General features: G+C 36.6%; 2 protein-coding genes across 3 annotated transcripts; both read right to left on the bottom strand.

The window, feature by feature from the left end:
• Positions 1–1,532: 1,532 nt before the first annotated feature.
• LOC121407514 lies at positions 1,533–6,549 on the bottom strand. Its single transcript, XM_041598642.1, has 5 exons — positions 6,115–6,549; positions 5,348–5,577; positions 4,773–4,856; positions 3,076–3,192; positions 1,533–2,471 (listed from the first exon to the last, which is right to left on the bottom strand). Exons 1-5 carry the CDS (start codon positions 6,145–6,147, stop codon positions 2,333–2,335), a joined length of 603 nt encoding a protein of 200 aa, XP_041454576.1. The 5' UTR covers positions 6,148–6,549; the 3' UTR covers positions 1,533–2,332.
• Positions 6,550–11,356: 4,807 nt separating this feature from the next.
• On the bottom strand, positions 11,357–21,545 carry LOC121407513 (solute carrier family 52, riboflavin transporter, member 3-A-like). 2 transcript variants are annotated; one of them, XM_041598641.1, is made up of 3 exons: positions 21,304–21,545; positions 12,199–13,540; positions 11,357–11,750 (listed from the first exon to the last, which is right to left on the bottom strand). In XM_041598641.1, exons 2-3 carry the CDS (start codon positions 13,366–13,368, stop codon positions 11,517–11,519), a joined length of 1,404 nt encoding a protein of 467 aa, XP_041454575.1. In that variant the 5' UTR covers positions 13,369–13,540; positions 21,304–21,545; the 3' UTR covers positions 11,357–11,516. The 2 variants fall into 2 exon arrangements, with proteins under 2 accessions (XP_041454575.1, XP_041454574.1); XM_041598640.1 differs by lacking the exon at positions 21,304–21,545 and adding an exon at positions 18,332–18,694.
• Positions 21,546–27,226: the final 5,681 nt, after the last annotated feature.

Raw genomic sequence — 27,226 nt, 5'->3', positions numbered from 1 at the left:
ATTGTGTTAGTTGTTAGTTAGTTGTGATAATAATGGCAGAACTGCTAAAATCCACATCAGGCATAATTTTCTTGATGTCAGTTATGAATGTATTTGTGATAGAGTCATGAGTGGTATTCTGTTGATAAAATCCGGAATTTTCCGTACATTCCGTTGTCACATTTCCCGAATAGTGTACTTTATGTCGTATTCTTTATGATAGGAAGACGCCCCTACATTATTATGAACATATAGCCAAGAAATAATTGAACTTCGTTATTCTGAAAACATTCTTAAACGGGCAACTGTCTACGAATGATGTAGTCCAGGACAAAATACTAGTAACTTTATTCAAAAAAGTTACACCTATTAAATTCACCTATGGGAATGCAAACTAAAAGCTTCCATATACGTACATGTAGAATTACCCTTTAAAATTGCCCTTTTCTCATTAGCTTTATGATGGTGTTAACTAATGATAAGATAGGTTTAAAAATGCGATGTATAGAGTTTAGATTAAAGGACCTGTAAATTTTAACGAAAAATCGTTATATTGTTGCCCGAGTTGTAGATTATTGTAAAATTTACGTTATGTGTGTGAACTTATTTGAGATGTGAACTGCGCAAGCCTTAAAAAAAATGAAAATATGATGTTGATGTAATTTGTGTTGTTTGTTTTTCAGGTATAGTAGCAGAATGAAAACAAAAAATACGTTTGAATAAAGTGCTCCATAAAGGCAAATGATTTTTTGTCGGTTGAATTTACTTTTCTGTGGAATGTGTAATAGGATATAAAAAGTATAGTAAAGCACATCGGAACACAGCAAAGACTGTGGTGTTAACCGGTATACATAGAGGACCACACCAGTCATTTTACTTCGGTGTTAAATTGGCAGTGTTAGTTTAACACCTATAGGTGTTATTACAACACCTTTGGTTGTTATATTTACACTCTATGGTGTTATGTTCAATCTCTAGGGTGTAATTTTAACACCTCAGGGTGTGGTCCTCTATTAACACCAACTGGTGTCAGTTTTAACACCACAGTTTTTACAGTGAAGCAATTCTGGGGCCCGTTTCTTAAAGAGTTGCAACTGTTGTAATCTTGCCATTATGGCAACTACCATGGAAACCTTGATTCGGATTAGCTGCTGAGCCCTTTTACCGATGGTAGTTGCCATAATGGCAAAGCTAGCTACAACAGTTGCATCTCTTTATGAAACGGGCCCCAGGACTGGGGACATCCAAGTGGCTAACCTCTTTGGGGAGGGAACTCGTGACACAAGTAGTTTTGGGCGGCAATTAAGTCGTCCTAACGAATTTGGCGGAATAATGCTATCTTCGATCGAATGCTATTTTTCTCGTTAAGTTTCTAGAAAGCGAGGGAGCGAAGCGACCGGGCATGTGTATTTTTAATTTATTGAAGGATTTATTACACAGTTTTAATAGGGTCGTGATCATGGAAAACAGAAATATATTTTTGTTTCTCTTCTTGCTCCCTCGTTTTTGTTGGGGTGAAAATGTTATATGCCCCTGCCGAATTCGGCACCCCTGATTTAGATGTCTTTGATCCGATAAAGGGCCTTGTTCTTTTTGGTTTGAAATTATATGAAAGCCAAGGAAAGGTACAGCGTATGATGGACGAGGGGTGGAGGGGAGAGTGAGAGAAAGATGTGTTAATTGAGAAAATCTGTGTGGCATAGGTAGAGAGAGAGAGGGGGGGAGGGATCGGGGTTGAAAAAGACTTAAGTGCGAACAAAAATCGCAATAGGTCATTAATACCCATTACGAAATACAACATTAGAAACAAAATTACTCAAATATGCGCTTTATTAGAAAAGTTATTACATATCTTGAAATTCAATTCCCTATTTAGAAGGTTTATCAAAGATGGGGAGAACGTTAAGCAAGGAATGTAGGGTAGGCGGGCCAGATGAATATAACTATTTTAAGGGAAAGTTATTTAAAAGTTTATCAATTAGTATCGGGGCAAAGTCTTTAATTGCGATTCAGCCCTAATCCGATTCCTTCTACAAGGGAAATTTTGTCAATACAAGAGCTCAACATCGTGAACATGACCTTTATTAAAAACCCTTAATAATCACGATATCATGGCTTATATGATTACTCAAATGTGTTTATTTTCGATGATCAATTAGAGTTAACAATACGACGTCCACCAGTTGTTGGTTTTCACGATTTCTTACAATATCTGCTCTCCTATCCTATCTATAAATGATTATTGAGTGAGTATCTTTTTATTAAAATTCAAATACTTGGGCCACGTTTCAGGGAACTGCTTGTCATGGTGGGGTGTTATTTGGGATAGATAGTTATCAAGCAGGAGCTCGGGTTAGACATCGTTTCCTCCGTAGCTGCGAAGTTTCTCGACCTTATTGAAGGGGTTGCAGGGGTAGGTGAGAGTGACTGTACGAGACATCGGACCCATGTGAGGAAAGTGGTCCATGTTGATCAGAGGAAACATCAATGGTCTGGAGAAAAGTGATGAAAATTCAAACAAAGCGAACTTAAGATCATGAGGTTGGCGATATAGTTTTGATTTGTTTTTATTCCTTCTGTGATAAAATCTAAATACATTAGCAAAACAGGTTACTCCTCTATTGAAAAAAACACACACCATAACTTCTTAGCAAAATAAAATGTTTCAGCGAATATGGCTGCACTCATTAACAAACTTCCATGGGAAGATTTGATTGGTCAATTAAGGCATGCATGAGTAAGCAAAATAAGGCAAAAGTGTCACCTTTGAAATATGAGAAGGGTCAATTTGGTAAATTTCTGTTACAGAGTTTGGGAGAATAGTAATTTCTGGTAGCGTCGTGAGTCTACTATTTATCCCTCACATGTCTCCTGGCGTGCATTTTTTTTTTTAATTTACAGTTTCCGGTTCAATGAACCGAGTTACTTTGAAAGTTTTAATCTTTCTTACATTTCGATTTTTTATAATCTTGTTAGTTTATCGAAAAAAGAAAGAATTGCGATGTGTAGAAAGTGAAAAACAATAGTACAGGTTGAAGCGAATATTAGAATCCGGATTAAAAATAGAGCGATGGAGCCACCAATGATGGACCTTACCTATAACTGGCTTTCATAGTGGTCGTCATCCTGAGATTGGGTTCATTCAGATTCTCCATGGGGATTCGAAGCGGTGACCTAGGACGGTAGCCTGCATAACCGGGACACTGGCGGACACTATACCGAGTAATGAGGGAAAGAATTCAAATTGTGAAATTTAGGGGGGGGGTGGGTAATAGGAATAGAGGACAATCAGTGGCGAATCCAGGGGGCAGAACTGGTCAGTGCCCCCCCCCCCTTTGAGAGGCACAATTAAAATTTGTAATGTAAATATGACGTTATATTACAAGTGTCCCCCCCCCCCCTTGAAAGCGAGGACCTTTTTTGTTGGTTGTCAAATTTCCCCAAGTAGAATGTGCCGCCTCCCCCTTGGAAAATCCTGGATCCGCCCCTGAGGACAATGATAGTACGTGAAAATTGTCATTTTTTCAAGCAATCTGCTTATGATGACAATCCTTCTCCTGCAAATTTTGAACATCATATAGTTAATCATTTTTGTCTGGAATTATCTTTTAGTAATCTTTATTTACAATTTATGCCAAAAATGCTAACATATTATGTTTATTATGTTATGAAAAATGTATTATACAAATGTTATGGATGCAGAAGAAAACAATAAATCAAATCAAATCAAATTAAAACGAAGAATAGACGAGAAGTGGATAATACAGATGTAGGATCGGTTAGAATATTGTCAGCAATATACCACAATGTTCACGCAAAAAGGAACGGAAATATACAAAAATAACACAGGAAAATGCCGGATATCGAAGACAGAAAATGTTCATATCAGAAATGAATTATGTAATTAAAGAAACCTTATGGCCTTTCTACAAAAGTAGCAAAGTAGAAATGTCAGAGAACATTGAAAATTAATCTAAACCTCTGGTGACGATTGTTATTATCAGTATCAAACGAATATATCAGAATACGAAGACAATTAGATTAGATAATCATTATTGAAATGCAATAACACAACCAAAATGTACTGCCCCTGCACTACGAGAACGAAGCCTGTCCATAGTGGAGCGTGGTGGCCCAGTGGATTAGTCTCCAGACTTTAAAACAGAAGGTCGTGGGTTCAATTTCACAGCCATGGCGTAGCTTCCTTCAGCAAGAAATTTATCCACAGTGTGCTGCACTCAACCCAAGTGAGGTGAATGGGTACCTGGCAGGAATTTATTCCTTGAAATGCCGAGCGCTGGAAAGGCTGCTTTAGGTACAGCCTGGATAATGATATCCAAGTCCTTTGGAAGCGCATAGAGACGTTAATCATATGCGCTAGACAAGAACTGACTATTATTATTATTATTATTAACCACCCAAGGGAAACACAAAATGTGGCCTTTATTGACAGTGGCTCCGACAGACATGTTATATACACACAATCTGCCTCAATTTGAAACAGTTTTAGTGGTCACTATAGCCAGGTGGCTGCTATAGAAAGGTTCTTATACACACAATCTGCCTCCATTTGAAACAGTTGTAATGGTCACTATAGGCAGGTGGATGCTACGTACATATGGCCACTAACACAGGTTTGACTGCATATTGGTATATAGAGGTGACGTGGAATAGTACTCCCGTTAATTTTCAGACCCCCCCCCCCCCATCCCCGTTATTTGCAAAAGTGATCTGGTAATGGTAGTTGGAGTTACAGAATAATGGGAAAGGGATCTGGTTGCTGCTATACTTACTAGGTCGAAGTAAGCCTTTCTCGTTTGACGAGATCTGTTATCGTTTCGTTTACAGAAATACTGCCACCATCTTTCAATTTTGATCTGAACAGAAACGGTAAACACAATCATGGAAAATGTCAAAGTTTCATTTTTCAGTCTTGTGGTTCGCACTTCAACTCCAACCGTACTGCCAAACTGAGTACAACAAAATACATAAATAAATTATGATTGATAAACCATTATTTGCATAACGGTCTGTTATGACTGTGTCACGCTAAGACTTGTTGTTGAACATTGGAGATGACATTGCAGGTTTTTCTTTGCTCAAAAAAAAATACTTAACGATCCTAACATGACTAAAACCAGATGCCTGGGAGCTGATCGAATAATCTATGAAACAGGCAAACCACAATCACGTATCTCTGCCAAAAAGAAATTGTTACCTGAAAAGTGGGTTAATATTTAAAATAAAAGGTCTCCACCAAACGCCAAAAAAAAAGACTGACGCAGTTGCTTCAGACATTTCTTTCTTTGTTAGCAAAATAACCCCCAAAAACACCGACAAGCGGAAAAGGGTCCCTGCCAAAACTTACTTTCCTGATTTGGGCCTATTGATGGCGGGTATAGGGGTGAATGCCGTGGTGTTAATGACAGGTGTTGGTCTAGGATAGGACTGTCGAGGTTTGATCCTGGCCCGTTCCTGGATCCGATCCCATACTGGAGGTGTGATCTCCTGCCAGGTGGCTGGACCAACGTCGTATCGCCAGGGACGGTATTTTACCAGGTCTGCGTTCCTCTCTAGCGTCGAGCTTGGAGGACGGAACTGAGGATTGAGAATTTTTAAAATATATCTGCATAAAATATTGTTGGCTTATTTACAATAAGGAAGAAGAATTTAGGTGAAATTTGCACAATAAAAGTTCATCATCACCCCCTCCCCCTCAACGAAACAAAAACATTTCTTACTTGTTAATTTTTAAAAAATAATTTTACAGAAGACACTCTTTAAAGCTTTATTTCCTTATAATTTTCAAAGCTTAACTTCCTAATAAAAAAACGGAAAGCCCCCCCTCGTAACTGGGATGGCAGAAAAGGATCAAGCTTTTCATTGTCATGCACATTTCGTGAGTACAGTGGTGTTCTTCAAGTTTTATTTTGTTCATCTGTGGATTTCTCAATCTGTGTATCATATCGAATATTCGTCATTAAAAAGAAAGTGCTATTATTATTTGAATTTTGCATATATAATTTTTTAACCAGATAACATTTGCAAGATCGAGTACTAAAAAACCCAATAAATTATCGAAAGAAAAGGAAGTTTTGACCATCGTTCACCTAATGTGAAACGTGAAAGAACTACCTTTGGGACTGGAAGACAAGCTTGTTCTGTCATCCTTCGAGTCGTTGATGTCCAGAAAGCTCTTATAGCAAGCTGGTTGATTTCTTCAGGACTTAGTCCCTTCAAAGGATCCTCGTCTGTGTCTTCCTTGAATGATTCTTTCTTTCCTTCCTCCCCCTCTTCTTCTTCCTCTTCACTTTTCGATTTTCCTTCCTTCTCCGCTTCTTCCTCTTCTTTTAAATCTTTCTGTTCCTTCGTTTCATTTGTCGTTAGGCAAGTATTCTCTTGACACGGCGGTTCTTTGACATCGTTGTCATAGTTTATCAACTGGAAGGATGTCTTAGTAAGATGGGGAGGGTCTGATCTTACTATAGGCTTGTCAACAAAGAACCTGAAGAAATGAAAGATGGTTTTAAAGGACACGTCCACCCCAACATATACTTGATTTGAATGAAATTAGAAAAATCCAACAAGCAGAACATTGAAAATTTCATCAAAATTTGATATCAGTTAAGAAAGTTATATTTTAAAGGTTCGCTTAATTTCGCAAAATGCACATCCTGGTCGGTGTAGAAATGAGGTCACTGATGACTTCCCCCACTCACTATTTCTTTTGCATTTCATTATATTAAATATGAAATATTTCCTCCTCATTCTCATGTAACACAGTTTTATTCCTCCCTGAATGTGTGGAATTCCTATTGTTTTAACATTTTATGGTTGAGTCAAGTTGGTCATAATGGTCAAATCTGTAAAAAATGAAATATCGTATAACAAAAAAAGTGAGAGACATCGTCAACTCTTTCATTTCAATGTAGCCGAGCTGTGCATAAATAACCAAAAATATGCAAAACTTTAAAATGTCTAATAACTTTCTTATTTTACATCCGACTTTGATGAAATATTCAGCGCTTTCCTTGTTACTTTTTTCTCTATTGATTCAAATCAACATTTTCTTTTCTGGGGTAGACTTGACCTTTAAGTTTGAGTGAGATATTAGTCGTATTACAAGCTCATTTATGATAGATTTGTGTCATGTTAAGAAAACTCAGATACACATTGACGTAATGATAAGGAAATATTAGATTGGATACTGTACACGATTCCCCCTGGTAAATAGATGGCATAGATTTAATTGGAAGCAGTAAATCGGTCTCTGACGAGTCTCACATCAGAATTGGGGAAAGAACAGCAGCAAACTCTACAACGAATATCTAGACCTATATTGCAAACACTGAAGGGCATTCATTTCCATATCATAGTGCTTATCTAGGAACATAATTGTGCTTACATCTACATTGAAAAATCTTATTATATCTCCCATAAAGACTTTATTTTTGTTGCTTGATTTATGCTTCATTTTTTAGGATGATTGAATTCTGCAACGAAAATCAAACTAAACTTTACCCCAGTTATTCATTTATTTGTAGGGGGTATAGGATGTAGATCTAGGCATAATATTTTTCGATTGAATTAGGGAATATCTATTCTATTGTATATTTTTAGATGAATATAAAAATTTGTTTAAGCCAACATATTTGTTTAAATGATTCAAATTTACTAAAAAAATTACGCTGGTACTCATTAAAACATAGATATATGTGAAATAATTTATTTTATATTCTACGTCGCCGGTCGTCATATAACAGATTTTCTTTGTCTATACCCAAAAGGCAAGAATAAATAAAGGAGCAGCAATCTTGTCTTGTCTTGTCTTGGGTTAAGTCGGCATATGCAGACTTGCTGTACTCCGCCAACTTTAGTCCCAAATAAGATTTTTTCAGAAGTGATATTCAGAAAATTTTTTTACCTAATGTTGCATCTCATTCCCTGGTCCCAGCCAGCCTCCCAGTGTCGTTTCGGTCCTTGGGGCTCGATCGGAAATTGTCTTGGAGATAGTTTAGCTTCCTTCTCGAGTTCGATTGAGGGTAGTTGATGGAATTGAAACTTTGGTGGTATTTCACTTGGATTATACTGATAGCACAATCGATTGGTTGTGCTAATAGATTTAGGTGGGCCCTTTATTTCCATAACATGGAAACATTTGCTAGTTTTATTAATCTGTCCCTGAGCCCAGTTTAAATTTCATATAAATTTAACAATCTAAATTACACTCTTGCTAGCTATAATAGATTGACAGTTCAAGTATTCTTATTGTCTTAAAATCTTATTACGTCATCGCGTTGTCAAGCTTTATTGCGCACGCGCGTGCTTTTCGCGCTCTTTGTGACGTATGGAATTCCCCTCTTCTTCTCCTCCAAGTCATCACATGTTATCGTTTATCTTTAATTTGAAGGACTTCTAATTATCTTACGAAACATCTCTCTACTCTTTCATTGATTCATTCCTCGCCTTTAAATTTACATCCAATCTTTTCCATTTGAATTCATTTCTGATAAATGAAACTGTCCTGATTTAGCATGGTGAACTATACGCCTTATTAATGCCACGAATAACATAGAAAAAGAAAATGTTATATAAATTCTTGTTGTCCAAAATAATAAAGAGGGGCGATGATTGTATTTACAACTGTCGCTTTCTTTTCTCAAGGGGGAGGGTACGGACGTTAATCCCGGGTGTGGGGATATATCCCCAACTTTTCGGAGGCAGGTTGCATGTACAATCATCCCCCACTTTTCAAGATAACATCTTTGTTAATCTTCAATTGAATAATACTGTTTTTAATGCGTTTATTCATCTGTGCAGTACTGAGTGCTTGAATTAGCCTATAATCTTGCATTCTAAAAACGCAGTATTATACTTTTGAATACCTTTTGTTGTCCTGTCGATCAGTGAGAATCGTTGTGATTGCTGAGGACAAGATTCTGGAGACCTTTCATCTCTCTCTTTCTCATTTGCTCTTATTTTCTTTACCCCCTAAATATACTTTTAATAGGTTTTATGATCAAGTTGTCGTTGTTTTTTGGGAGGGGGAGTGGGGGTCTGTACTGTTCATACGAATATTTTAATAGGAGGCTCTGCTCCGCTTTTTTAGCACCCTCCTCAATTTCCAACCTATTTGTATAATCGTCTTGACTATAATTTTTGTACTTTGAAATTTACTATATATTTTATTACTTATAGTAATTATCTGCATATCAAGATGCATGAAGCCCATTGTAAACAATAAAATATGGAAAAAACGAATGAAATTTAATAACTTATAAGGATATGATGACGAGTTGTAACGATCTTTTAGCTCCTTGCAGAGTTATTTATGATGAAGATCAAGATCACAAAACCTGTACGCTTGGAAACATATGCCCAATACTACTTATTCATTGATTTGATAAAAAAATAATCATCCGCTTTTGGTTACCTCCGATTGACTTTTAAGTCCCTCGGTGGTGACTTAAAGCGTTCGGTCATCCAGTTGCTCACAGCATTCATTGTTCCTTTGCAGACATGTAAAACAAATCATTCGACTCCTTTTTTTCAAAAGTAGATTATTTTATTATATTAGAATAAATGATGTTAAAACGTATATCTATTGAACGGCAATTCTGGTATACACACTCTAAAAACAGATCAGTCAAAAATGACTAGTTAATAGGGTCAGCTGGGTGCAACTGTTATTCTCGTCATATCTGACTATTTTCTAGCCGTATTTTACTAGAACAGACTTATTTTTGACTAGAATATATGTCCGAAATGTGATAATCAGTGATTGCCACATCAGTTGCTCCCAGCTGACTACTGGTCTAATAAATCACACTGATTTGTTTTAAGAGTGCACAGTTTAGGACTTTATATTAGGTCATAAAAACATGTTAAAGTTTCTGAAGCAATCATTATATTGAAAAGGGTGATAAGCATTATTGATTATTATTTAAACAGGGTCTATCTCATCACACAGATAGTATTTTTGTACATCAATATTCTTAATATATATGGCAAGAAAATCCCGCCGACGTCTAGTACACGGAGAAAACGAGGAAAATGACTTTAAAGTGATTTATAGTCTCGGTTAGAAATAATGACATTTTTATATAAGCACAAATTATATAAATTCTAACCAATTTAAGAGGAAACCTAAAAAAGTAATGTACATGAAAAAGAGTCATACAGTCATCATTTTCACAAAGAGTAAGATAATTACAATGAGACTCAAATAACATTAAGCTTTGAAATCATATATATGGTTCAATGAAATGTTTATGGACCTAAATTATTGTTTATTTGTTGACATGCAACGACATGAAATATACACACCACATCCTTTTTTGTCTACATAACTGGATGGGTAGTCGAACTTGAGCACATCTGGAACCGGTTTCATAAAAAGTTACAACGAATGGACATATCTAACTGTTGTCGAATTGATTCACTTGCCCGAATTAAGATAACCTCCTTGTCATCGGGTAATAAGATATCATTATTCTGCTCTTTAAAGGTCAAGTCCACCCCAGATGAACGTTGAATTGAATTAATAGAGAAAAATAAAAGCATGGCACTGAAAATTTCATCAAAATTGGATGTAGAATGGGAAAGTTATGACATTTTCAAATTTCGCTTAATTTTCACAAAATAGTTGTATGCACCACTCAGAGATATCAAAAATGAGAGAGTCAGTGATGTCCCTCGCTCATTTTTTTTTTATTGTTTGATTCATACAATATTTCATTTTTTACAGATTTGATAATTCCACATGTTCAGGGAGGAATAAATCTTTGTTTCACATGGCAAACAGGAGAAAATTAAAATATTTGATATATCATAAAATGAAAAACAAAAGAAATAGCGAGTGGATGATGTCATCAGTTGCCTCATTTGCATACTGACCAGGATGTGTATATAACTGGTTTGTGAAATTAAGCAAAACTTTAAAATGTCCTAACTTTCTTGTTTTTCACCCAATTTTGGTGAAATTATCAGTGCTATGCTTTGTGGACATTTCTCTTTTTATTCAAGTTGACTTTTTGTTGGGATGGTTTGTCCTTAACTGAGCTATTGGAATTGAATCGAGTTATTTTGGAGTGCCTCATTGACCACCGAAGTGTCACAGAGGGGTTCCCAAGGTCATTATAAATTTTCAGAAAACACACATTGTTACTCCAAATAAACTTCTTAAAAAGTGAAGAAAAAATAGATAAAGACCGCAGATATGTTATGAGCTCCCATCAGTCGTTGGCATTTTATCAAAATGTAGCAGGTCTACAAAATTTGATGCTTTGTTCTCACTTCTAATGTACATTGCTTGTCTAATCATATTCCCATAAGTCAACTTGATTTTGTATCGTAGACTGTTCCTTTTTGCATTCCGAACTCTGAAGCCACTACTGTGGTCAACGAACACCCTTAAATAGCTCATCAAACCTTATACGTACTCGATAATAGCAATGACGCTTCTTTGCACTGCTAACTTTGGTACTGTCCAAAGTCGAGCTGCTCAGAAATGCTCAAACATACTAGCAATCCAAATGCTATGACGGCTCGCAGATGGGATATCCTTGACATGGATCGCTGTAGTACGGTACAAACACAGAGAGGACATTGACGAAGGGAAAGATGATGAGGGCGCCTGTCATTGAGCCAAGTTGGGTGACGATACCGTACCATGTCAGCAGTCGATGGTTTTGGGGCTGGTTACGGAGGATAAACCCGATGGTGGCCTTCACGTGAGCAAAGAGACCACCTGCTAGGATCCAAGCTATCACCTGAAGGATGTAGACGAGGGAGAAGGGAGGTAAGAAAAGAAAATAAGTGGGAGGAGAGGAGAGGAAAAATAAAAAAATGAAATTAAAATTAGGGATCATGATGCCTCATTACTCTTTTTACGACTACCGGCCTCATTACTCTTTTTACGACTCGGTAGAGACGCTGGAGTAGGATATTGTTTCTACCTTAGGACACTGATGGAATCTTTGTATAGTTGAGATAATGAGGCATGATTTAGTAAATAGTTTATGTCAAAATATTTCGAAAGTAAAGACATATTTTTTCGTTGATTATTCAAGGAAAATTCGTAATAAACGAACTGAATTTTAAACTGACATTTAGAAGCAAACTTTGTAAATGATTAATATCATTATGTAGGCTATTTCAATTATATCCGAACCATCAACAAAATGACTGCAGAATGCGAATTTAAACGGTACGTCTTACCACAAGAACGACTCCTGATATCTCTCCCTGTAGGGGTGGTGCTGGACTCAGTAAAGCTGTGGCCATGCAATAACCTCCCATCAGGAGTCCTAGAAGACAGGTCCCTGCTACCAAGACCAGACTCGTCTGTGGGAAGAACATGACGATGAAGCAAGCTAAAGGATTGGCTACCTGGCCCAATGTAGCCGCTAGAAGATAAGCATTGAAGCCGTAGGCGCCACAAGAAAAGCTCTGGATTGACGGAAGAACGCTGTTGCTTAAGGCATTGGTAATGGCAAGGATGACAAATAAAATGGCGTATTCTCCTTTAGAATATCCTTGTCGTTGCTCAGAAGTCTCTTCTTCTAGTCTGTCTGAAGCCTTTTGTTTTTCCGTACTGTCCTCTTTGTTGAATTCGGTCTCGCTAGACCTTGACTCGTTGTATTTTTCAGAGGATGACTGTGTCTCGGTAGTTTGCTGAGCGTACTCCTTCTTGGACGAAGGAAGAATGTGCAGGAAAAGGAAGGCTGCGAAGGACAGAAACATGGATGCGCAGAGGAACGAAAAGAAGGTCTCTGGTGCGAATTTAGCCGGTTGCGTTTGCGACATCCATGATGTGCAATTGTCGCCAGTTGAGAGGTAAGTGTAATTGGCGACGCACACCTGCTTGCCAACGCCTTGTCCGAGGGCTACCAAGCTTGGTGCCAAGGCACTAAAACCCTGACCAACGAAAAACCATGTCATGTACGAGCTTTTCAGTTTGACCATGAACGGGATGAATGTCACCGAGGATGTACAGTTCACCAGAGCTAGGACGAAAGACAGGCATATCAATGCAGTACTGCGTGGTTCTCCAAACACTCCCCAAACAGTCGTCGCATCCCAGAAGAATACAAGAAGAAGACATGCCAATACTCCAGCGGACAAACTCAAGTATATGGTGGGGATCTCAAGCTTGTTTCCCTTCACGAAGTAGCTGAAGGCCGTGAACGAAAGAGGTCCAACGTTCGCTAACTGGATGATGATGACCAGGTAGGAGGCAAGATTGTATCCTTCAGGGATTCCGAGGGCTACCATGAGGGGCAGTTCCACCCATAATCCATTGATGGCCAACCATGATCCCGACCCGAAGAGCACCACCAAAATAATCACGAATATGTGACGAAATCGATCTCCTAATCTCTCATTCATGGCTGTCTATCAAGTAAACGTCGCTTATCCAGCTCCAAAAGTGAAGAAATAAGCTGTTGACCTACCGATTTTTTTTGTTATCTAGTTTTGTGATGGTACAAAACACCTGCGATGTCTAAGATGATTAGAGGACACTGATACCATTCGCGTAATCACTGGCTTCGTTAATTACCTAGAGAAAAAAGCAAACAGAGCAATGTAGTTAAAACTTATATAAGAAGAAAATATCATTGAAGTGTATGTGGCTAGGGGAGGGGGTTGACCGACGAATGTTCGAATGTACCATTATCACTCTAATCAGGGAAGTACTTCCCTGCTCTAATGGTATCGTAAGAAAACATGTGTATAGCATTACGCATGGACCTATGCACAACTCAACTTGAAAATGACAGTCATCATGACATGAATGATTTTGCAACAGAAAATATACCTAACTGGTGACAATGACTACAAAAGATGGAGGAAGAGGGCCTCACATCCCCATGGCGTGATCAACAAGTTACGCTGAAGTGATGTCGTGGCGATGACAAAACGACAACAGACGAATGAAGCGATCCAATCGACGAGACACCAAGATAATGACCCAGAAATCTATTCAGCCGTGTATACCCTGTATTCACTCACTGCCCAACTTGAGCTGAGTGAAGCAATTAATGAAATAGATATGACATAAAGCCAGAGATCAAGATAACATTGCTGACCCCAATACAAAGTACAGCAAACAACAGTGAGATAAGATTCTGTTAGGGGTACCATGAGAAGGAACATAAATTTACACGAGATCGAACTATAAAGATAGAAATAAAAGCTGGAATCGGATTTACAATGATAATCATTTCTTTATATGGGTAAACTAATGGGCCCGTATACTGATGTAAGGTTTAACATAGACCATGGTCTAACCCTGTGCTAAAATTATGGAAAGCCAAAAGTGTCCAAGTTTTTTAAAAAAAATGTATGCTTCTTATGTTTACTATGCTCTTTCTAGATTCAACGATGGTGAAGATAATCATAATGAATGATTTGAGAACCAAATAAGCTGAAATATGATATATCTTCTAATAGTCATTTACGACCGATTGGCTATCTATACTTAAACCACAATTTTAAACCTGAGGGCAGGATGATTCAGTATCCATGCCATGTCAATTTAGGGTTTCTTATAATCAGCTTCATATCCATGCTATGAATCACGTGACAATATCCGTACCAGTGGCGGATCCAGGTAGGACACATCGGACCTGCCCCCCCCCCCCTTGAGATGGACAAAAAAAGTTTATGGGAATATGTCATGCATACGCAATTGAGGACATTGTTTTGTCAAATTTTTTCCTGGAACAACATGGCCTCCCTTTTTGTGAATTTTTTTTTGGCTTGTCAACATATTCCTGCAAAATGCCCCCTCCTTTGAAAATCCTGGATCTGCATTCTGTACCGAGTTAAATTACATTTGCATTAATATGATGGAGACATCGATCTAATTAATCATTCGCCTAAAACTTAATTTCGTATAGAATAAGAAACAGACAGGTTCATTGCGTTACGTCGATAGGAAAAGTGGAGTCACGATATTGGTCTTCACTACAAGATACTTTCTTGGTTACTTGGTTGATTGTTTAATTGATTGATTGATTGATTGGTTGCTTGTTTAATTAGTTAGTTGATTGATTGGTTGTTTTAATGATTGGTTTATCGTTTGCTTTCTCTTACAGATCAGTTACCAATCTCAAGAGTCTGTCGTACAACTTAATATGACAGCATATCATGTATTGCTATCTTGATATTTATTAACAACAAAAAATAATTTCTCGATATCAATAACTCAATTCTTGATAAAGAAATTTGTTGATATCAAGAAGTGATTCTTGCAATCACTGATTGCCAGCCATAATTATGTCTGTATGTACGTCAGTCGTGGCACTGGAAAGCGGGGTGCAGGGCCTGGGATGTACCATAGGCAACACTCCCTTGAAGTCAAGTTGGTATGATAAAATGTAGAAATTTGACAAATATCATCTTCATTTCGGAGCTAAAAAACTTTTTCCCGTTCTTCGTCATTTCTTTTTCAAAACCAGCAAGTCACTCTTAAGAAATCGTTCCCATGTCCCTGACGTTTTCTGTTTCTGTTTGTGGTAACTCCCGCAGGAACTCGGCAGGACAGCATTTTGCTGGTAAACGCCAAGCTGGTATATAACCAATTACCTATGAAACATTTTACGTCTAGGTTAATCAGTCATAGTGGCTGACGTTATAGACGACAGATATCACTCTCGGGCCTTTTTATCAAAGTGGAGACAATGGTAGAGTTGGGATTCGAACTCACAACCTTGCGATTATGAGTCCAATGCTCTAACCACTGGACCACACGACCCGTGTGGTTCGTTGGTTCGTGCTGGCAAAAAAGTCAAGGAATGACAGCCAAATTAGCAGAGAAATCTAGTTTGTGTTATGGCAAAATTCTAGCATATTGTGTAAATTCTTTACATTTCATAACCCAACCGATCCACAAAGCAAATTCACTTAGGAGGCGTGCCTAATAACGCTGAAGCTTCTTTAAAGATAAATAAAAGGTCGGTTACTTTAAGGCAACGTCATCAAGGCTGATGTACTTTATCATACATCATTTTTCTTTCATAATTATGCTCAGATGTCATCTGATATAAAATATGTGCTTTTTTATTGAAATCTCGACAAAAGATTTACAGGATCCGAACCGAACTAGGTCATGTTATTGCATATAATCAATTACTGAAGAGATAATGTGATCAACACGCGTAACACCTATTTCAATAATTCTTTAACTGGTATTCAGTTTCAAACATTGACGTCCGTGTTGTGGGCCCGGAAGGGGAATCTTCCACGCATTGGCAAAACTATTATCTTTTTTAGAAGGGATCTGGTAATGTATTGTTGCCTGCTCGTTATTTGTGAGAATAGACTTTCAAAAGCCAATAAACAAAATAGTTCTGTTATTTTGTCCATCTTGAAAAAAAAATACAATATCCATTTTAGGGGGCGTAGAAGGCAGGGTTGTACACAAAGCATAATGCCAACAGTTTTCAATGGTACCCTGTTCTTTCTTCTTTTTTTTAGGGGGGGTCAAATATTCGAGGAGGCAAATGTCAACCCACTTCAGCTCTATGGTCGATCAGTTTCATCGACGAGCACCATTTCATTTTTTTTCCAAAGTTAAAAAACATAGAGCATTACTGGCTTGTAAAATATATGAAGTTAGAAATTAATTTAAAATTCGAGGGCGTGGCCCTTTCAAGATTCTCAGGATTTCGTGCTTGATAAAGGGCATATAGGATATCCTCACTATGGACCTTAGGCTAGGCGTAGGCCTATATGTTTTCTAGGATGTACGGTCTTCAACATGGGATTAAATTTACCCAGCAAGTTTAGGGTGAAATATACGGATATTGGTGAAGGTTTGAGGAAAATCCATTACAGATTAAGAAAATTATTATAAGTTTAAGTTTTGGGTTTATGACGTCATCAACGAGCAGCTGCTCCATATGTTATGTAATAAAAAAATGCATAAATTTGTTTAATGGTTTGTGATGACTTATTTATTTTATATTTAGGAACGGGTGTGAAATGATATGTCAATTGATATACCGAAGGCAAAGTAAAATCCATTTTCAATTTTCTGAGAACATGGCATTTTATTGATTGTTCACCATACGATATGTAGAAAAGCTGCTCGCATATGACGTCACAAATTAGATTATTAAAATTCTAATAATTTTTCGGATGGATTTTTCTCAAACCTTCGGCAATAATTTTTATTATTTTTTCAGCTTTACAATTTTACAATGAACTTTTTGTCATGGCGAACTTCCCTTTTAAGAAAAACAAACTGTGGTCGCTTATTGTTGGCTCTGTCATTGGCCTCCTAAGCTGCTTGCTGAGGGAGGGCATCAGCCAATAAAATAATGTACAACATTTCAGGAACTTACTTAATATTTCACTCACAATTTTTGATCGTGCCCCTCCCCCCCTCATGCCATGACTCACGGTACGTTACTACTATAGTGTATAGAAAATGACTCCACTAATATTTTAGAATGTAGACAAGAGGGCGTTTTAACCATCGATTGACATGAAAGAATGTAATCAAGAGGATATGCCCTATATTTGCAAATAATAATGTTTGCGAGTGAAAATGCGAGCTGATTTTTTTTCAGATTGAGACCTTAAAACAGGAAAAGCATGGAAGCACTTCTAATCATTGTAATAATGAACAGAAGTATCGCAATAATAAAATATTGCGAGCGCGAGGTGGACAATTGTTTATGTTCAAAACTAAAAAGAGGCTTATTTTAAGTACTGTATGTAGGAATTCACGACCAAGAGCATAGTATCTCACTAATCAAATAATCCGAGCGCGGGGCACGAGAGCTTAAAAGTTTTCATATTCAGACCTGAAAATTTATTGTTTTAGGAATTCATCAGACGTATCTCATCATTAAACAAAGGCGACCTGATATTTTTTTTTACATTTAGACATAAAAAGGGTACCCGGCTTACAGCACTATATAGCCGTAATCCCGAAAGAGATGCGTTGGCCTATATCACTAAATAATTTAAGGACGCTAGGAGAAATTTAAATCTGTTTTCTAATGAAGTCAAAACTCAATGTTTCAAGCGTCATTAAATCCTCTTGTCTTGGACGGGAATTATGAATCTCAAATTGCTTCCGTCGGGAGGAATGAAAACATTCAAGTCATGTGCAAATTATGTTTCATATTCTGAAAAAAGTCCTCTTTCACTATAATTCTCTTTCTTACCCCCCCCCCCCCCCCACTTTCTCTTCCTTTCCCCCGTTTTTTTTTAATCTCTTTTGCCAGCGGAGGGGGGGGGGCTCTTGCCCCCGTGCCTCCCATAGCTGCATGCGCGACATCAAATGGCTTAATATCTCGGAAGCGCCAATCGGAAGACATATCCTCATTTTGCTTACCATTCAGAAGCTTTAGTAGTCGTAGTAGTGGCGGATATCAAATTGTGCCATTATAATCTTGACGCTGAGACTTGACTATGGTGATTGCCTCACTAAAACATTTACAAGACTGCCTGGTGTTCATCTTTTTTAAATCACATTCCTGCACAGCATATAAGGCCCGGCTCGTCGTTTGAATAGGCCTAACTTTGTTGAAGTAGCTACATGATTTGACCGATATTTATCAACCATGCTTCATTACACGTGCACTTTCTACTGTTCCCTGTTCGATATAATGTGTTGTTTGGGCATAATTCATGCTTGGCTGGTTTTATCAGGGCGTCTCTGGTTTTATAGAGCCCCCTTTCAGAGCGGTCATGCGACACACCACGTGTATTGCAGTGAGAGTGTTTACAATGTCTGACCATGGTCTGACCAATGACAACCCTTCCCTGGAGAGAGTTGATAAAAGATTCTATACCTTGATTGTCTGGAATGATGCACGGCCCTTGGTAGCGGGGACAAAACCATTTTTTTTCGCTTGTCAAATATCTTGGAAACAAAACGATCTTCATTTTCTAGTAAACACTTTTTTTGCTTGTCAAATTTACTTCAGCACTCACAGCAAAAAAAAAATCGTTCCCAGCAGTGCCCATGAATGATGGCGATCAAAGGTATTCTTTCGGCCGACTTTGTGGCCTCATGCCTCCCATGGAGAGTTGGGTAAAAAAAAAGGAATAGGGGTTGAGTTCTGTAGTAGCCATATCTCATATCTCCATGGTATAACGACGAAAATGCCCTTTGTTTTTCAGCAATTGAACTAAACATTTTAATTTTATGTCCTACGTCTTGTACTCGTGTTATATATTTTTTTTACATAATATCTGTTTCATCTACTACATTGTATTCATATTGTGACATTTTGACCATGCATGCATGCGATATGCCATGCATATAAATGAATGAATATATAAATAACATCTGAACCGAATCGAATGAATCAATAAATACTTTTTTTTTCTTGAAGACTTAATGTGGATCTGGATTTAGATATTCACTAAATTAATGATACTCCGAAAGCAATAGAGGTACATGTATATGTAACTGGGGAAAAATGACAAAATAATATCCCAAAATTATTCTTGTGTGTTTTTAATGAAACACTTTCATTTTTGCTCAGAATCATATAGGCCTATATGTATGAACAAACAAGAACAATTTTAACCCAGAAGTTTGTCATTAGACCTATGTCTATGTGAAGGAAACCTATATAACCATTTTTGTTTTTGCTAAAAAACCTAGACAAATTCAAAATCGCACCATTGCGATTAAGCGGAACTTATTATTTGTGCTAGATTTAGTTCAATTCAGGCCATCAAAGGTTGATCGTTTGAAAATGGAATATTTTAAAGTTCGACCAGCAATCCTGCGATTTCACACGTAACGTGTTGATATGTGAGCCGCATGGGCGGACCTAACTTTTATCAATAACAAGGAGGGGGGTGTTAACCGAGAAATGTATATAGGTCATCACATTTTTTTTACTTGTCAGCACAACGGCGAGGAGGGGGAGGGGTTAAACCTTGGGTTAAACCCTATCCCCCCGTAGATATCCGTCACTGAGCCATGTGTTAAGCCCGGTGTTGAGGAAGAGGTGTGATGTAAGGTCGAGGAAAATAACTGAATTTATGTTCATGATTAGACAATGACCTTTGTTTGCATGACTTTCTCACCGGCATTAATATGGTTTCGTTTAGGGACTGATGTACTAGAGGGGTTTGGGGGTAATGGGTCCCAAAATAAGTTCTATGACCAAGAAAAAAGGCAGAGAAAAGGGATATTTCAAAAATGTGAAATAATTTATCAGTAGAGAAAGATTTCATACCATCATGAGTTCGACCAGGGAAGGGGGGGGTGGGGGTCATGAAGTAAACTCCCACTTCCCTGGTTCAACATGATATTCCAGAATAAGCTTGCTGCAAGCAATATTTCCTCACATGAAATAAATTAAATTGATTTACAAACAAAACTAGAATAAAAATCCTCACTAAAATGTAAAACAAAAAATTAAGGTAACAAGTAGATCGATGAATTCCATAAATTTATCGTTGTTCGATTCCCGGTTCGATTTCACAAATCCACTTACTGTACGTAATACAGTGACATGCTACCATTACCCTATTCATTCCTGATAAGTTGTCTAACATTTTTGAAAAATGGTCAAAACTAATAATTTTTTTTGTGGTCATGAATTTGTTTTAATGTTGATCTTAACTCATTATAATAATGATCAAATACCATACGAAAGAGGGTCTATGATTCTTAGATATAAAGTCAACTAACATACATGAATCCATATATACACACAATGATATTTGATATTCACCAATTGATCCCCCCCCCAGCAACACTTAAAAAGGGGTAGACACCATAAACTGAAATATCAACGAATCGCCATTTACTAATTACATAAATCGACAATTTAAAAGTGCAGAAAAGTACACATGTACAAGAAGACATATTAATAAAGCTCTTTGTTTAGGAGCAAATTTTGTTTCTTCTTCAGATTTTGGATTCAGGGGCGGTGCATGCCAGGGTAATTTTATAGAGGGAAAGACGATCCAAAAGTGACGTCATTTTTTCCGATTTGATAAAAGGGGTATTATACATAATATACGACCCAGATCCAATTTTCATATCATCTCCTTTTTTTTATTCTTTCTTTCATATTACTCCTCTTTCTCTTTCTCACCTACTAATTGACAAAGTAGGGGCACCTCCTGTCCCATGTAGCTTCGCCTGTGGTTGGATTATGCAATTCTAATTGGCATGTTCATGGTCTCACACACTTAAATTAAATGCGAAAAGCGAAAGAAACATGAATGAATAGTCAAAAGAATATGATCCAAGCGATGTTAATTATCGAAATGATTGTGAAAAAAAAAATTGTTACCATAAATGCATAGAATGAGTAGAACGCTCTGAACACATACCTTGTTGGTTTGCCAGTAGATACGATTGATGTGTTGAAATAATGACTCACGTAATTAATAATACAGAAAGAATTGTTATCCAACTGCTGGATTTTTTTCGTGAAGAATGTCAATTTTGATCCGCTAAATGATGACGTATATTAATTATTAAAACCGAATTGTTACTGTCCGCCGATTGCACTTCCAGAGCTAGAATAGAGTCAAATATAAAGAGACGCGTTTATTCAGTGTTAGGTAAGTCCTCCAAATCATCGTGTTTTGTAACTTCACTCGAACTTGGGCAAAAAATTGAATTGACGGAAACGATTAAGATAACATCCTCAAACAATCGCTTTTAGCCAATGAATCATTAACAGTAGTATCCATTATAATGTATTTGAAAGGACGTTAAGCACCAAAGTTGGGGTTGATTGAACAATGTGATTTAAAGTTTATACCATAATAATGCACGAACTTTAAAGGGATGTCCGGGCTGAAAGTATTTATAGCTTAATAAATAGAGTAAAATTATTCACTGAGCAAAATACCGAAAATTTCATCTAAATCGGATAACAAATAGAAAAGTTATTGAATTTAAAAATTAGCCATATTTTGCGAAAACAGTCCTGATTAATATTCATTAGGTGGGCTGATGACGTCACATCCCCACTTCTTTTGTATTTTATTATATGAAATAAGGTTTATTTTTTTTTCCTCCAAGAAATAGAAGAATTGGATCGACAACTGATTTAATGCATTAGATATTTATTGCTGCAACTTATTTCATTGTAAGGGAGACATATTGTTCACAAAAGTATGAAAAAAAAATGATTTTATGTAATAACATAAGAAAACGGAAAGTGCGGATGTCACATCATCAGCCCACCTAATGAATATCCATGACGACTATTTTCACATAATATTGCTATGATTTAAACTTCAATAAATTTATTATTTGTTATCCAATTTTGATGAAAGTTTTGCTCAGTGAATTCTTCTCTATGTATTCAGATATATTTTCCGCCCGGACCATCTCTTTAATATTAAGACAATAATGAGACCCCACCCACATTATCATGTTGCCAACTGGTAGACATGTCTCATTCGGCCACCAAGTGCATGCTTTAATTCAGATTTACACCCCAACCACCTGTTAAAATCATAACTCCTGAGTAGTTTAAAAATGATAAAACAAGGGAGGAATGTACTATGTGAACTTGCACTATTAACCTTCACTGCAGTTAAATGTTTTGAGGAGTGTTGACCATGCATGTCGTGGAAGATCAATTATTGTCAAAACAGAGGATGAGAGGTCAAACGGCAGAAGCAATCGGCAGCTGAAACCTGATATCGTGATACCGTTATTTGTATCCTTCAGTGGCATGAAAGAAATACAATCGGGTATCAAACAGCAAACTTCGCTTAACAACAAATATAAATATACATAAGTTAAAAAAAATAAAGCTTGAAATGATAAGGTCATACAACAAACAATAACAGCAAGAATAGATGAAAATTAAAAAAATCCCATATATATTCTCAAGAAAACAACGATGGCATTGTTGCCGAAGTCAAGTAAATGAACAAGGGGGACCCGTGGATTCTCTTGTATAGTAAATACATTCGAGGATAACTCAGGGGGTTGGATCCGGGCATGCTCCATCTTCAGAAATTTCATGAGAAAATGGCATTTTCATGGAGTTTATATTAAAGGGATGGTCCAGGATGTTCTCAAGAAATAGAGTAAAATTCACAGAGCAAAATGCTGAAAAATTGATCAAAATCGGATAACAAACAACGAAGTTATTCCGGTGAAACATGCAGTTCTAGGCATGTCTTCATAAATATATTCATTAGGTGGGCTGATGATGATAATATCCCCACTTGTTCTTTTGTATTTTATCATATAAACTTAGGTTTATAAAAAAAATTCTTCCAAGAACTATAACATTTGGATTGACAACTGATTAAGTGCATTGGTTATTTATTGCCGCAACTTATATAACGGAGACACATCATTTACACATGTATGAACAAATGAAACATTTATGATTTCATGTAATAACATAAGAAAAAAGAAAGTGGAGATGTGACATAATCAGCCCACCTAATGAATATTCATGACGATGTGCATACAACTGTTTTCACACAATATTTATTAAGTTTGAAATTTAAAGGACAAGTCCACCCCAAAAACTTGATTTGAATAAAAAGAAAAACATTCAACAAGCATAACACTGAAAATTTCATTAAAATCGGATGTAAAATAAGAGTTATGGCATTTTAAAGTTTCGCTTCATTTCACAAAACAGTTATATGCACATCTCGGTCGGTATGCAAATGAGGAACAGATGACATCACTCACTATTTCTTTTGTATTTTATTATATGAAATATTCTAATTTTCTCCTCATTGTCATGTGAAATGAAGTTTCATTCCTCCCTGAACACGTGGAATTCCATTATTTTAACATTTTGTGCTTCAGGCAAGGAGGTCCTAATCGTAAAATTCGTAAAAATTGAAATAGTGTATAACTCACACAATAAAAAACAAAAGAAATAGTGAGTGACATCATCGACTCTCTTATTCATGTAACTGGCTCGTTCATATAACTATTTTGTTAAAAATAAGCGAGACTTTGAAATGTCATAACTTTCTTATTTTACATCCGATTTGGATGAAATTTTCAGCATTGTGCTTGTCTGATTTTTCTCTATTGATCAACATTTTTCTGAGGTGGACTTGACCTTTAATAACTTTGTTATCCCATTTTGATGAAATTTTCACCATTTTGCTCTGTGATCAATCAATCAATCAATCAACCAGTCATTCATTTATCAATAATATTCACTCAATTAATAAATATCAACTATCATATTCAATCAATCTACAAATCAATTAAATTGGTTTCCAAAACAGCAAATAATAATAATAGCTATTTTTTATAAAGCGCTTTTCCATTTATGGCTCAAAGCGCTTTTCAGCATATTATCACCCTGGTCATTGTATTCGTTTCGATCCTGCACGAAAGTGCACAATTTCCACTACCTGGAGAGAATTTCTAACCTTCATCGCAGCCTCAAAAGGCGCTGGCAAATTCAAACATATCAACAGTACAACAGCCCAACATGTATTCAATTAATCATTAATCAATGCACAGTACCTTGACCAAGGAAAAATTCAAATTACCTAAATTACATCTGAATATTCCAAAAATTAATCATTTAACAATCAAGGAAGAATACCCCCCCCCCCCCATTTAGTAGGCAATCTAAAACTGGTCTATTTTATATATTAGAAGTTCCGTTTCACACACAAACACACACATTAGAGACACTAATTTATGTATTTATCATTTCAATCATCACTCTCTTTAATGATTAAATCTATAATCTCATAATTGTTTCACAGTACTTCAAGAGACATGACTCAAAATTCCATAATTTCAGATTTAAATGAAAAACAAGTCACTATCTAGAAAATCTTTTAACCATCTAAAGTGATTTTTTTTTCTGTCTAGATTATAATGCATCCTTCTTCATTCCTTCAATACACATAATCATTGGTACACTGCAAAAACTCTGGTGTTGATTTAACACCAGCCCAGAATCTATATATGTCCACACAAGAGAAGTGTTAAACAACACCAGTTTTGTTTTGGTCTAACACCAAATAGGTGTTTATACAACACCAATTAGTATTAAAACACCATCAGTTTGATTCCAAACTGGTGTTGTTTCAATACTTCTCTGGTGTGGACATATATAGATTCTGGGCTGGTGTTAAATCAACACCAGAGTTTTTGCAGTGTACAAAAATGAACTTCTAAAATAAGCACCATCTTCACATCGTAAGATACTCAATTTTACTCTATTCATAGCTGATACAAATAATGACAATTTGATTGACCATATTATCAAGTGAAAATACAAATTACACACCATTTCAAGTAAGCTAAAATAAATCGAAATAATAATTATATGTAAAGAAAATTGCAATTTGCACCAAATGATTCAATCAAATAAAGATTAATTTGGTCAAAACTCTCTCCAAAGACACAATACAAAATAGACAAACTGGTAATAAAAAGTTCTACCAATAATCAGATCTCAATCCAATTTAGTGTCATAAATAATTATCCTCTCCAAATTATTAGTTATGCTATCAATTTTACCCTGTCTCAAGTTTAAATTCCAAGCATTCAAGAATAATTACAAAAAACAGCAGCAACAATCTTTTACAATAATTTTCATATAAATATAAAGATCTGTGATCAATTTTCATATATTTCTATAATTTTTTACATAAATGAATTTTCATAAATTGATGATACAGTTCATGAATACTGCTTCCATAAAATCTAGATTCTGATATTTTATTTGAAAGCATACATGGACGATGTAAATGTAATATCTACCAATACATCTCGGTATTTCAACTTCAAGACTTTGTAACAATATTTTCACTGTAGTTCAATCTAAAGGCCTGGTCCCACTGGCCGACGGACACAACGTATTTATAACAGATATAGCGGACAAGCAAAATTTTAGGGTTGCTACATCCGTTTTCATCCGCTCCAGACAATGGACAAAATAGGCGAACAATGAAATCACAGTGGACGGATGCTCGATGGATATAGAGTGTATGAAACATGTATGCAAAGAGTACATAACAGATACATAACGTTTTCCAACAGACGGCAAGATTCTTTTCCGTTTTACATCCTCTCTGCATCCATAAGTGCAGTGGAACCAAGCCTTAATTGAGTTCATTCATTAGTTAATCATTGAAACTCATTGGGATCAGAAACAACATTTTCTGGATAATCTAAAATTCAATCATCCAATACTTGCACTGCTGAACATATCTTTATCCAAAGACCAGTTCTTTAGCCCCATTTTTTCTATTTGATGTGCATTGCAAAGTAATTTAGCTGAGCTGCCCAAAAGAGCAGATAATTTAAAATTTCAGTGGGCAAAGTTCATCAGCATGGTTGGGGTGGAGAAGGAACTGAGAGTCAACACATAGTTCTCTGAAGTGACTGCTCCCCCCCCCCCCAACATTTGTGACCCAACACCAAAATACAGGTCACTAAAGACGGTGCTGCACCATCCCGAATTTGCTCAATCTCGAGATTTTATCACTATTGGCCCTCTTCGCGATTAATCTCGAGATTCAAGAAACCCCGTCTCCACCATCGCAAGAAGAGCGATTCCTGCTCGAGCGAGGCATCGATGCATTATGGTCTGACGCCGTGAATAGATAATCCCGAGTGCGTCTGCACCTGCAAATTAGTGGGATAATTCGTAAAATAGCGTGCTATTTTGCAAATAATCCCAAGTTGACTTGGGAATGCAATCTCGAGATTGATCCTACGAACTAGCGCGATAATTGCGTCTCCATTGCAAATAATCTCGAGATTGTTCAGGTTGGGATAATTTGCCGGATCAGAAATAACGCGCTAATTTGAAAACTCGGGATGGTGCAGACGGCCCTAATGGGGGATCTGACCTTGGTAATAATGTAACTGAATTAAAGGAGAAAAATAAGAAACACAGAATGGTGTTGTTTAAATAAAAGACAAGAAATTTCTGTGCACTCAGCTGTCAGGAATTTGTTAAGTAAATTGTTTGCCAAAGACATTTTACTCAAATTGTGCATTGGAGCAAATTGAAGGGAATTCACAACCTTATATCAAAATGACAATGAATCATCTCACACATTGAATCATTTGAGATACATAACAATGCAGTACTCTGTTGAATGTTATCAAAGTACTCTAGGATAAGTACTTTCCATTATAAAACCTGTGATGGGCTGGGGTTTTCAGAGTGTTCGGGGACAGGGGAAGAATTGGGTTTATATATAATGTAAGGCACTCCCGCTAAACCAGAAAGCATATCTACATCAACATTTCCTTCAGTTACTGCTTTGATTACCTAAT

The sequence above is a fragment of the Lytechinus variegatus genome, chromosome 2, assembly GCF_018143015.1.
Source record: "Lytechinus variegatus isolate NC3 chromosome 2, Lvar_3.0, whole genome shotgun sequence".
NCBI lineage: Eukaryota > Metazoa > Echinodermata > Echinoidea > Temnopleuroida > Toxopneustidae > Lytechinus > Lytechinus variegatus.
This window is presented reverse-complemented; position numbering and strand designations above follow the sequence as displayed.

Excerpts from the sequence above, each read along its gene's own strand:
- LOC121407514 (XM_041598642.1), bottom strand. The coding sequence starts at position 6,147 with ATGACAGAACAAGCTTGTCTTCCAGTCCCAAAG. Across the intron at positions 5,578-6,114 it reads CTTGTCTTCCAGTCCCAAAG|TTCCGTCCTCCAAGCTCGAC; the intron begins GTAGTTCTTTCA and ends CTCAATCCTCAG. Across the intron at positions 2,472-3,075 it reads ACTATGAAAGCCAGTTATAG|ACCATTGATGTTTCCTCTGA; the intron begins GTAAGGTCCATC and ends ACTTTTCTCCAG.
- LOC121407513 (XM_041598641.1), bottom strand. The coding sequence starts at position 13,368 with ATGAATGAGAGATTAGGAGATCGATTTCGTCACATATTCGTGATTATT. Across the intron at positions 11,751-12,198 it reads TATCAGGAGTCGTTCTTGTG|GTGATAGCTTGGATCCTAGC; the intron begins GTAAGACGTACC and ends TACATCCTTCAG.